The sequence below is a fragment of the Callospermophilus lateralis genome, chromosome 14 (genome assembly GCF_048772815.1).
Source record: "Callospermophilus lateralis isolate mCalLat2 chromosome 14, mCalLat2.hap1, whole genome shotgun sequence".
In the NCBI taxonomy this organism is placed as follows: domain Eukaryota; kingdom Metazoa; phylum Chordata; class Mammalia; order Rodentia; family Sciuridae; genus Callospermophilus; species Callospermophilus lateralis.
The window spans coordinates 24,400,109-24,412,528 of NC_135318.1; the positions used below are offsets into that span (position 1 = coordinate 24,400,109).

Sequence of the window (12,420 nt, forward strand, 5' to 3'; positions counted from 1 at the left end):
GCAGCTCACTACCAGATTATCATGTCATGGGAGTCTTCAAGTGGCAGGTGCCTTAGTGGCTTTCAGCTGCCAGACCTGTGCCCACTGAGAGTGTGGCAAAGAACCAGGAGCTCTGACTTGACATTATAAGCAAGTAAAGTGGTGGAGAAAGGGTCATGAGGAGATAAAAAACACAGACAATGAAAAATCCCAACAAGCCAGGTCAAGCACATGGTGGGGACACTAAGCAGTACCTTCGAGTTTCATAAGGTCTCAGGATATCCACCCTTTCTGGCTAACAGAGTTTCCAACATTCTGAATAGAGGTAACTTCTGATCACTCTGGGGAAGACCCAAATGATTGTCAGTTGCTTCTCAGTCTGAATGTGGTACTATTGGAAAGCCTGATGAAAAGAGAGTTGGATTTATGCAGGTGTAATGGGGTGCCCTTGGAAAGGGGCTCACCTTCTAGCTGGCTCATCAAAATGTTACCATTATGATATCCAATCAAATTCCATGTCTTTGGTGTCCTGAACAAAGAATTGAGTGAGACACACAGAAGTAACAGAGTATAGATTTATTGGAGGTGAAGATGGTACTCCATTAGGTAGGATGGAGTGGGCTGGAAGAGAGAGAGAAAGGTGGTGGGAGAGAGAAGGAGGCGTGGAGGACTCAAGGTCCCAGTGTCTGGAAATTGGGATCTTATATCCTGAACTATAGGGGTGTCTCTTCCTTATATGGATCTGATTGAAGACTTTACCCCATTTTTTCCCCATTGGTTATCTCATGGAACCTAATTAGAATGTTTACCAATTTTGTTCATTTATGAATACCACACCAGTGAAACTCCACATCATGTATGACCATAAGAATGGGATCCTAGGGGGTGTGGTTGTGGCTCAGTGGTACAGTGCTTGCCTAGCATGTGTGAGGCACTGGGTTGGATCCTCCGCACCACATGAAAAAATAACAAATAAAATAAAGGTATTGTTTCCATCTACAACTAAAATAATAATAATAAAAAAAGCATTGGATCCTAATTAGAATAACTTATATTCCATGTATGTATAATATGTAAAAATATACTCTACTTTCATGTATATCTAAAAAGAACAACAAAAAAAGAATATTTTCCAACTTTCCCCCCATTAATTTCTTTAGAAAACCTAATTAGAATACTTCCCACTTTACTTCCATTGGTCATTTTAAAATTTGAACCTCTGGTGGGAGTTGCCATGGTAATAGGATTTATTGTAAACAGGGACAGGACTGTCTTCTTAACCTCCAGCTGCTTCATTTTAATATTTTGTCTCCACCATGTTGGTGTCCCTGAACTCCTACCTAACAGTAGCAAACGCCTGGACTCAGAAGGCTGAGGCAGGAGGATGACAAGTTGAAAGCTAGCTTTAGCAACTTAGTGAGGCCTGAGAAACTTAGAGATACCTCTCACAATAAAATATTTAAAGAGCTGGAGTTGTAACTTAGTGGTTAAGTGACCCCTGTGTTCAATAATACAAGGAAAGAGATGAAAGGTAGTTCCCCCAAAGGAAAGAACACAAAACACACACACACACACACACACACACACACAGCACAGATTCCTTAGTACAACTATGGGATGGTTATTGTACAAAACCTAATAATTACCTTATTCAAATAATTAATTTTTCAGGTTAAGATATATAAGCATGTACTAATTTAAGTCTTTGGAATCATTGAACTTATCACATTGAGTTAACATTTTTCATTTTTTCTTTCTGGTACTGGGGATTGAATCCATGGGAGTTCTATCCATGAGCTCTATCACTGAGCTACACCCCCAGCCCTTTTTAATTTTTTGAGAGAGCCCTTTTTGGTTTTTATTTTTTTTTTAAGTTTTATTTATTTATCGGTACAGGGGATTGAACCCAGGGGCGCTTTATCACCGAGCAACATCTCCAGCCCTTTTTATTTTATGAGAGTGCCTCGGTAAATTGCTGAGGCTGGCTTTGAACTGGCGATCCGGCTGCCTCGGCCTCTGGAGTAGCTGGGAGTACAGTCGTGCGCCAACTCGTCTTACAGAGCTAACAATTTTTATATGAGGTGACCCGAAATGTGTCGGCTTTCTTTCCAGTTAATTCCCAGATTGATATGCACGTCCTCTGAAATGGAAACAATGACACCGTGAGCTAGGAGTCCTGTGAGCGAGCTGGGCGAGTCACCACAAGTCGCAAATCCTGCTTTGCGGGTGTATTACCAGGTTCCCTATTCTCATCCCACAGCAGCAGAGAAGTTGGACAAGCCTCTGGGGCTCAAGACCAATGCCGGCGGAACTACAAGTCGTGGACTGTAGTTCCCCGGGGAAGAAGTACAGAAGAGGAAGCTACACATGCGCATAGATCCCCAGGTCAACAAAGACGGCGGCGTGAGCGCGCGCCGAAGAAAGACACAGGAGGACGTGCGCGTGCGCGGCCGCCACTCGCAGCTACTAGGAGGCAGAGGACAGAGAGAGGGAGGGGCTGGAGTCACCGACCTGCTGGAAGAACACAAGGGGTTGTGCTCCAGGCCGGGGAAAGAGAAAGGGGCGGGGCCAGCGGGCAGCGCGTGGAGGTGTCAGCTCCTGGGACCCGCCGGTGCGCGGGGGTCCGTGGCCCTCGCTGACGCCTTGGCCGCTGCTGCCGCCGCTTGGTCGCCGTCGGTCTGCGGGAGGCGGGTTATGGCGGCCGCGGCAGTGGGCGCTGTGAATGAGTTCTCCGGGTGGACGAGGGAAGAAGAAAGGCTCCGGCGGCCCCAGCAGCCCGGTGCCTCCGAGGCCTCCGCCCTCCTGCCAGGCCCCCGCCCCTCACGCTGCCGGGCCGGCCCCTCCGCCTCAGTCGCCGCATAAGCGGAACCTGTATTACTTCTCCTACCCGCTCGTCGTAGGCTTCGCGCTGCTGCGTCTGGTGGCCTTCCATCTGGGGCTCCTCTTCGTGTGGCTCTGCCAGCGCTTCTCCCGCGCCCTGATGGCCGCCAAGAGGAGCTCCCGGGCCGCGCCGGCGCCAGCCTCGGCCTCGCCCCCTGCGCCCGAGCCGGGTGGCGAGGCCGAGCACGTTCGGGCCTTCCACAAACAGGCCTTCGAGTACATCTCCATTGCCCTGCGCATCGATGAGGACGAGAAAGGTAACTGGGGGTTGGGGGCGGTGGTCCAGGGAGGGCAACACCTGTGTTCCTTTCCTGCGGGAGGGGCGGTGCATCCCCAGAATTGGATCAGCTCCGGGACTCTTTGAGTCCCTGCAAATCAGTTTCACAATTCCCAATTAAATCTCTCCCCTTTCAGGGCACCTCAGTTATCGACTTTGATGCAGACACCATCCTTCTCCCTATACTTTTTCATGACCCAAGTCCTTATAAGACACCCAGACAAGCTGGTGATAGTGACAGTTGTCCTAGAGTGACCACACGGGTTCTTTCTAGCATTGTAAACCATGACTTCTCTGAGCCAGGTTTCCAAAAGTTTTTTTTTTTTTTTTTGTATCAGAGATTGAATCAAGAGGCGCTTAACCATCGAACCACATCCTCAACCCTTTTCATTTTTATTTTTTTTGAGACAGGGTCTCACCAAGTTGCTTAGGGCTTTGCTAAGTTGCTGAGGCTGGCCTTGGAATCCTCTCGCCTCAGCCTCCAGAGTCGCTGGGATGACAGGCGTGGGCCACCATGCCCGGCTTCCAAAAAATTTTTGCTATTGGAGAAGCTGGGTCTTGTTACAGATTTTATATATTTGTTTTATATGGACACAGTGCCTTTATATATTTTTATGTGGTACTGAGGATCGAATCTAGTGCCTCACACATGCTAGGCAAGCACTCTACCACTGAGCTACAACTGCAGCCCCATTGTTACAGGTTTTTAATGAAAGCAAATACTGTAATGTCAGAATAAAAAGAACAGATGATTTAAGTTTTAAAGGAATACTTGAGTGTGATTACAGCTGAATTTGCTTTCTGTTTCATGACAGTCATCAATATAGTTGTATTTTAGCATAATACTATTGCCCTGGTTGCTTTGATTTTAATTAAATCAGTATTCCAAGGTAGCCTCTAAGTTTCTAAGTTGAAATGTTAAGTGAGTGAGTTGGATAAATTAATACATATTTTACAACAAAACCAAAAGCAGAGGTTTATGTTTCTATTATTACGTTTGGTACCAGGGATTGAACCCAGTGGTCCTTTACCTGTTAGCTACATCTCAGGTCCTTTCTAGTTTTTATTTATTTATTTATGAACCTTTATTTTTTATTTATTTATATTTGGTGCTGAGAATCTAACCCAGTGGCTCACACATGCTAGGCAAGTGCTCTACCACTGAGCCACAACCCCAGCCACTCTAGTTTTTATTTTGAGACAGGGTTTTGCTAAATTGATGAGGATGGCCTCAAACTTGTGATCTTCCTATATCAGCCTCCTCAGTTGCTGGGATTACAGGTGTGGGCCTGGGAGATTTGTTTCTTTCTTTCTTTTTTTTTTTTTGTGTGTGTGTGTGTGTGTTTACCTTTTTAAAATTTATTTTTATGTGGTGCTGAGAGTCAAACCCAGGGCCTCATAGGTGCCAGGCAAGCGCTCTACCACTGAGCCACAACCCCAGCCCCAATTTATTTTATGTTTAAAAATTTATTATTTGGTACTGGGAATTGAACCCAGGGGTGCTTTTTCCCTCTGAGCTATACCTCAGCCTTTAAAATTTTTTTAGTTTGAGATGGGTTCTTAATAAGTTGCTGAGGTTGGCCTTGAATTTGCACAGATGTATGTTTTCTAAATGAAAGCAAGAATACTACATTCTTCAGGTTTCATAACAGTTTTTTGTTGTTGTTTAAATTCTGTGTGTCAGGCATTATTCTATCAACTTTGCTGTGTTATTTAATCCTCACAGTTAATCCTGTTAGGTGAAGGCAATATTGATATCAGCATTTTAGAGATGAGGGAACTGAAACTCAAAAGATTAAAGTGGGGGTACTGGGTGTACTCATTGGTAGAGCACATGTATAGCATAAGTCAGGCACTGGATTCAATTCCTAGTACCAGGAAAAAAAAGGCGGGGGCGGGGGAGGGCTGGGGATGTGGCTTGTTGGTTAAATACCCCTGGGTTCAATCCCCAGTACCAAAAAAAAAAAAAAAAAGAAAAAGAAAAAGAAATTATCTAAATAAAATTCTGTTTATTCCTAGTCTGTTTTAAGATACACATATTTAAGACAGCAGACTTTAAAAAATTACTTGCCATAATTTAAAAATTCTGTATCCAACTTTGTGGATAAACATAAAATGTGGATAATATAAAATGCTTGTTAATATCTGTTTTCCCAAGTTGAGGATAGTGAGTAGAAATCAAAGGTATCTTGGTAACTTTTACTCCAGAAAATTGCTGTATATTAACCATTTTGAAAGGATTGATTTCAGACCTAATTTTCTTGGGCTTAATGATTCTGCTTTAATGTTTCCATGATTAGAATAAGGAAAGAATTAAATCTAATAAGTGTACATTGAAATGATAACCTTTTTAAAAAAACGGACTTTTTTTTTTTTTTTTTTTTTTTTTTGGTGGAGGGGTATTGGGGATTGAACTCAGGGGCACTCAACCACTGAGCTACATCCCAGTCCTATTTTGTATTTTTATTTAGGGGGAGGGTCTCACTGAGTTGCTTAGCACCTCACTGTTGCTGATGCTGGCTTTGAACTCTGGATCCTCCTGTCTCAGCCTCCCAAGCTGTTGGTATTACAGTCATGCGCCTTTGTGCCCTGCTGACATTACTTTTTATTAAATACATTTCACATTTCTCATCAAAAATATTTAGTAATGGGCTGGGGCTGTAGCTCAGTAGTAGAGCACTTGCCTTACAGGTGTGAGGCCCTGAATTCTATCCTCAGCACCACATAAAAACAAATAAATAATGTGTTCATCTACAACTAAAAAAATTTTTAAAAAATATTTAGTAGCATTTTCACTAAAGAGAGAAAAAGCCACTCTTAGGGACTTTATACCTTATTCTGTTTCAAGCTGTTCTTTTTTAAATTGTAGTTTATAGTTTCCTCAATGTTAAGGAAAGTTAAACCTTATAAACTCAGTTAAACCTTATAAACTCACCGGGTATCTGGAGTCACAAGATTATTGTTAGTTGTCTTGATGATAATTAAGGAGTAATCAGTAAATGGATATTAAGTTATTGAAGAATGGCCTTCCCTAATCCTTCCTGCATCTTTTCCACAAACTTACTCTCTCTGTTCTACCTAATAGTGGTTTGGATTTCTGGCAAAGTATAGATTATCTATTTTTCTATACTAGTTTTCTTTATTTTTGACCTATAGTAGCCCTGCCAAGCCAGTGAAGATATTAATATGCAGATGCAGCATTTTTTCCTCATTGTGAATTATTAATTACTTACACCATCTGTAGAACAAAAAGTCTTTAAGCACAATCACATTCAGCAATTGTTCATTCTGATAAATGAGGAAACTAAAACTTCAAAATCTATAGTTTTCTTAGAGACTGTTGGATATTTTGCAGTTATGTAAGTTTAGCATAGACATGCTGTACTTATTCACATATTTTCTGCTCCTCTTTATATATTTTTTGTTGTTAGAAGTTATGTTTTGTTTTTAATGGTGTTGAGTATTAAACACAGAGCCTTGGTCATGGTAGGCAAGCACTCTGCCTCTGAAATTTATTTCTAGCCCTTAACTGTTGTTGTTAAGTGGACTTTGTCAGAATTCTCCAGTCAGTGATTGCCAAGATCACACCTGTGATTGAACAAGTGGGACTTGTTACTTATTCAAGCCAGGGAGAACACACACCATGTGGAACTGGGGTACTAGGAAGATCTATGGGATTTGGGATGGTATTAGGTGATATCAAGGAGCAATTAAAGAAAGCAAGGTTTTGCTCTGGAGTTGGTGCTGTCAGGAATTAGTAATAATTCTATACTTTAGTTTTTAAATTCTGTCTACAAGGAAAAAAGACTAATGTGAGGGTTAAAGGTGTAATTGGTTAAGAAGCAAGGGTCCCTTAGCTGTAAGAGGGACAACACGTTCAGTATTTCACGGATTGGACAATGTTCATATTTTTTTAAAATATTTTTTTAGCTGTAGATGGACACAATACCTTTATTCTATTTGGTTTTATTTGTATGTAGTGCTGGGGACCAAACTCAGTGCCTCTTGCATACTAGGTAAGCACTCTACCACTGAGCCACAATGCCAGTCCACCCCCGACAATGTTCATATTTTGTCTGTGTTTAAGTGTTATTATAAAGTGATATAGAGTTCCATCACCATTATACAGTGGCCTTATCTGATGTTGATATTCTGTGAAATTGTTCAGTAATTACTGGCTGTAAATGGCAGATCAGTTTCTACTTTAACCAAGGCCTAGCTAATTACTAGGCCAGCTCCTGGATGTTGGAAGCTGCTTTTTGTTTCTCAGCTCCAAAGTCTAATTTTACCCCTTTTCAGTTGCAGTACCTATCCAAATTGACATTTGAATCCTGACTATATAGCATTGGGCAAGTTACTGTGTGAGATAACGTTTGTAAAGTGCTTAGTGCGCATGCATAGTAGGTCCTCAGTAAATAGGAACTACTATTATTTATTCAGCAGTCCTTTTAAGATTAGAGCCTCTTGAGGTTATATTAGAATATTAATTGGGCTGGGGTTGTGGCTTAATGGTAAAGCGCACGTCTAACATGTGCGAGGCCCTGGTTCGATCCTCAGCGCCACATAAAAATAAATAAATAAAGGTATTGTGTTCAACTGCAACTAAAAATATAAAATAAAATATTAAAAAAAAGAATATTGATGAATCTTGAAACTAGTTTTTCTTTTTTCTTTTTTGTACTGGGGATTGAACTCAGGGGCAGTCGACCACTGAGCCACATCCCCAGCCCTATTTTGTATTTCATTTAGAGATGGGGTCTCACTGAGTTGCTTAGGGCCTCCCTTTTGCAGATTGGCTTTGAACTCATTTTCCTCCTATCTCAGCCTCCCAAACTGCTGGGATTACAGGCATGTGCCCCCATGCCTGGCTTGCAGTTAGTTTCTGTTACTCTTTTTAGAATGCAATAGCAGCATAAAATGGGTTTGGAGAAGAAGTATCTAAAGTAACAAAATACTGTGCTATTTGTGGTCCTTAGACATTAAAAAAAAAAAAAAAAAAAGGAATTCTTCTAGCCTCACATCCCAATTAGTATCCATGTTTATATATTATAAAAAATTAGAAGTGGATTTTTTGTGCTCATACATAAATATAAGCTCTTGGTATAGAAAATACAACTTCATTTGTGTAATGTGTCAAAATGCATTTTATTGTCATTTATAACTAACTAGAACAAATAAAAAATAAAATAAAGAATTTGGAAAATACACAGAATATTAAAATTGTTCAATACCCATAATAAATACACAGGTTGGGGGAGTGGCTTATTTGTTTTTTATTTTTCTCTTTTTTTCCCCCTTGCTATTGGGGATTAAAACTAGAAGCATTCCCACCAGTGAGTTAAGTCCCCAGACTTTAAAATTTATTTTTACAGTATTGAGGTTAACCCACAGTGCTCTACCAGTGAACTGTATCGCAGTGCTTTTTTATTTTATTTTCTTATGGTACTGGGTATTGAACTTATGGTGCTTAATTGAGCCACATTCCCGCCCTTTTTATTTATTTACTTTTTAAAATTTTGAGACAGGTTCTCAATAAATTGCTTAGGATCTTGCTAATTTGCTGAGGCTGGCCTTGAACTTGCATTCCTCTTACCTTAGCCTCCTAAATTGCTGAGAATTCAGGTGTGTGCCTGGCTTAATTTTGCTGATCTTGAGCTTTACAAATGAAATCATCTGGTATGTGTTCTTCATGTGCTGAACATTATCCTTGTCAGACTAATCAATGATGTTACATGTGGCAGTGGATCATTTTCATCGCTTTATGCCAGGGATTGGCCAACTGCCTGTGAAGGGTCATTTGCCTTTTTAAAAAATTATTATTATAGTAGTAAAATATACGCAACATAAAGTTCATCATTTTAAGTGTACGTTCAGTGGTATTAAGTACATTCACAGTGTTGTGCAGCTATCACCACTATCCATTTCTACAACTTTTTCATCATCCAAACAGAAACTCTGTACCCTTTAAACAGTAACTTCCCAATAGGTGCTCCCTTTTCTCCCTTTCCCAGTTCCTGGTAACCTCTCTTCTATTTTCTGTCTCTGAATTTGCCTAGTCTGGGTATCTCATTGGTGGAGTCATACAGTATTTACCGTTTTGTGTCTGGTTTATTTCATATAATGTCTTTTTTTTTTTTTTTTTGTACTGGAGCTGGGTAGAGGCTGTACCACTATGTCACATCCCTAGCCTTTTTTCATATTGGCACTGGGGATTGAACCCAGAGGTGTCCAACCACTGAACCACATTCCCAGCCCTTTTTCATATTTTTATTTAGAGGTAGGTCTCATTAAATTGCTTAGGGCCTTGCTAAGGTGCTGAGGCTGACTTTGATCCTCTTGCCTCAGCCTCCTGAGCCACTAAGATTACAGGTGTGTGCCATCACACCCAGTTTATTTTCTATTTTGAGACTGAGTCTTGCTAAGTTGGTTAGGGACTTGCTCAGTTGCTAAGGCTGCCTTGAACTTGTGATCCTCTTGGCTCAGCCTCCTGAGTTGCTGGAATTATAGGCATGTGTCATTTTGCCTAGCAGCTTGTTTTCAAGATTTATCCTTATTGTAGCAATTATCAGATTTTCGTTCTTTTTTTTTTCTTTAAGTCTGAATAATGTTCTGTCATCTGTATATATAAACATTTTGTTTATCCATTTTTGGACATTTGGGCTGTTCCCATGTAATGAGGATAATTCTGATATGAATATCAGTATATTACCAGTGTATAAGTATTAGTTTGAGTGCCTGCTTTTAGTTTTTTGGGTGTGAAACCTACGAGTGGGATTACTGGATCATATGGCAACTCTGTGTTAACTTTTCAAACTTTCAATTTTTCCATAAAGGCTATACTATTTTCTCTTCCCACTGGCAGCATACAAAGGTTCCATTTTCTCCACATTGTTATATTCTATTTTATCAGATTTTTCTTGATTCTTGAGATTGAATCCAGGGGCACTTTACCACTGAATTATATCCCCAGTCCTTTTTATTTTTTGTTTTGATACAGGGTATTGCTAAGTTTGATTATCTCCCTAAATTGCCCAGGCTGACCTCCTACTACTTGTGATCATCCTGCCTCAGCCTCCCAAATGCTGGGATTATAGGCATGTACCACCACACTTGGCCTTTCTTTTATTTTTTTTTTCTTTCTTTCTTTCTTTTTTTTTTTTTTTTTTTAATAGCCACCCTACTACATAGAGTGGTATCATTTGACTTGTAGGTTGGACATCTTTTTATGTGATTAATGGCTATTTGTGTATTTCATTTTGAGAAATGTCTATTCCGGTCGTGTGTGTGTGTTTGCGTGTATGTATGTATATGTTTTTGTGGTGTGGGAGATCAAATCCAGGGCTTTGTGTGTGCTAAGGAAGAGCTGCTACTGAGCCATACAGCTTCTTTTGTCCATTTTTTTTTAACATCTTTATTTAATTTATTTATGTTTATGTGGTGCTGAGGATCGAACCCAGAGCCTTGCACGTTCGAGGCAAGCACTGTATCGCTGAGCCACAACCCCAGCCCCCTTTGTCCAACTTTAAATTTAGTTATTCTTATGTTGTTAAGCAATTAGTACATATTTTAAACAACTACTCGATTCTGCCATGTATAGAGGCGTTATGTGACTGGATTTGAACTTTGGACCATAGTTTGCTAACTCCTGCCTTAGATAATGTAGTTTATTTATACTTCATATTATTGGTTAATAATTTTAAACTACAACAAGAAGTAGTTGTAAGTTCCTGCCACCCCAATTCTTTTTCTTTTTTTAAAAATATTTTTAGTTGTAGATGGAAACAAAATTTAATTAATTAATTTATGTGACGCTGAAGATCGAACCCAGTGCCTTACGCATGCAAGGCAAGTGCTCAGCCACTGAGCAACAACCCCAGCCCTGCCATTTTTTCTTGATTTGATGTAGTTTGGTTATCTGAGTATGAGTTATTTGGCATTGTTGGGTAAGAGGGAAATGTGTATGGAAATTTAGGAACTGTTGGGATCTATATTAAAGTAACTTTGAGACCTTTGTGCACTGGAGGCCATTGGAAGGTTTGATTTCCCTACCTTAAATTCACCAAAGGATGCTCAGTGGAGGTTATGGTCTGTAGTTTGCCATCCCCTAACGTAAGAGACTGAAGTAATTTAATTTGAATGTGGACTTCAGTTATTTACAGGCTAGAACTAGTTCTTCACATTCAGTGATGCAGGGTCTCAACCATGTTCCTTTGCCATAACTGCTTCTCTTTAGCATCTCTGGAATTATTATTATTACTTTTTTTTTTTGTCAGCTTAGTTATATGAGTTTGTGGGAAGATCTGCTTAGTTGTTGGCCAATTCTGCTTTCAGAATTGCCAATGAGTTCAAGTAGGAAAGTAAAGTGCCCTGGGGGTGAGAATAGGAAAGATAGTAGAATGAATCAGAAGTAACTTTCCTGTGTTCTTATATGAATACATGACCAATGGAACTCCACATCGTGTACAACTACAAAAATGCCAAGTTATACTCCATGTATGTATGATATATCAAAGTATATTCTACTGTCATGAATAACTAAAAAGAACAAATTTAAAAATTCAGATCTTTTCATGGAAACATAAAAAAAAAAAAAAAAAAAAAAGTGCCCAAAGTGCCATACTTGATTCTGTTGGCTTCTTTTTTTCCCCATAGTTTGGCATTTTTTAAAATGATAACCACTATAAGAATAGAATAATAGCCATTCTAATGGGTGTGAAGTGGTCCCTCTTTTCCAAATTTTGGTAATTTTCATTGTTTTGGGATCTCCCATTCTTTCTTGAAGATGTTTTTAAAACAGAGCTCTTGTAAGTTTTTCTCTTCTTACTATTATAATAAAAAATTTAGTTCTGGGATCATAATCCAGGCTAATCTTTATATACAAATCTTGGAATATTGTACTTTTTAAAAAATCAGATTTATTGAGGTAGTTATGCACAGTAAAATTTACCTGGTGTAAGAGTATAGTTCAGTGAGTTTCGATAAATAGTTGGGTAACCATCACCACATATTCAATATGTTGAATGTTTCATCACAGCAAAAGTTTCCTTGTATCCTTTCTAGTAATTCCCCTCAGCTCCTGGCAATCACTGATATGATCTGTCCCTATAGTTTTGGGCATCTTTTTATGAGTTTATTGGTCGTTTATGTCTGTTTTTTGGCAAATGTGTAATTCATTCTTCTGCCTATTCTTTATTTATTCTTTTTTGTGGTAGTGGGGATTACCCAGGTGCGGTCTACCTCTGAGCCATGTTCTCTCCCTTTTTAAATTTTATTTTTGAGATAGG

At 39.7% G+C, this 12,420-nt stretch overlaps 1 protein-coding gene across 4 annotated transcripts in view; it reads left to right on the forward strand.

The window, feature by feature from the left end:
• Positions 1-2,459: 2,459 nt before the first annotated feature.
• The window catches only part of Spast (spastin), a 56,829-nt gene continuing 46,868 nt past the window's right edge, over positions 2,460-12,420 (forward strand). For 3 of the 4 annotated variants that reach the window (XM_076833127.2, XM_076833128.2, XM_076833130.2), the window contains exon 1: positions 2,461-3,116. In XM_076833127.2, the coding sequence (XP_076689242.1) occupies positions 2,702-3,116 (415 nt within the window). In that variant the 5' untranslated portion in view covers positions 2,461-2,701. Of the gene's footprint in view, positions 3,117-12,420 lie in introns of all 4 variants that reach the window. The other variant, XM_076833129.2, reaches the window with a different exon arrangement.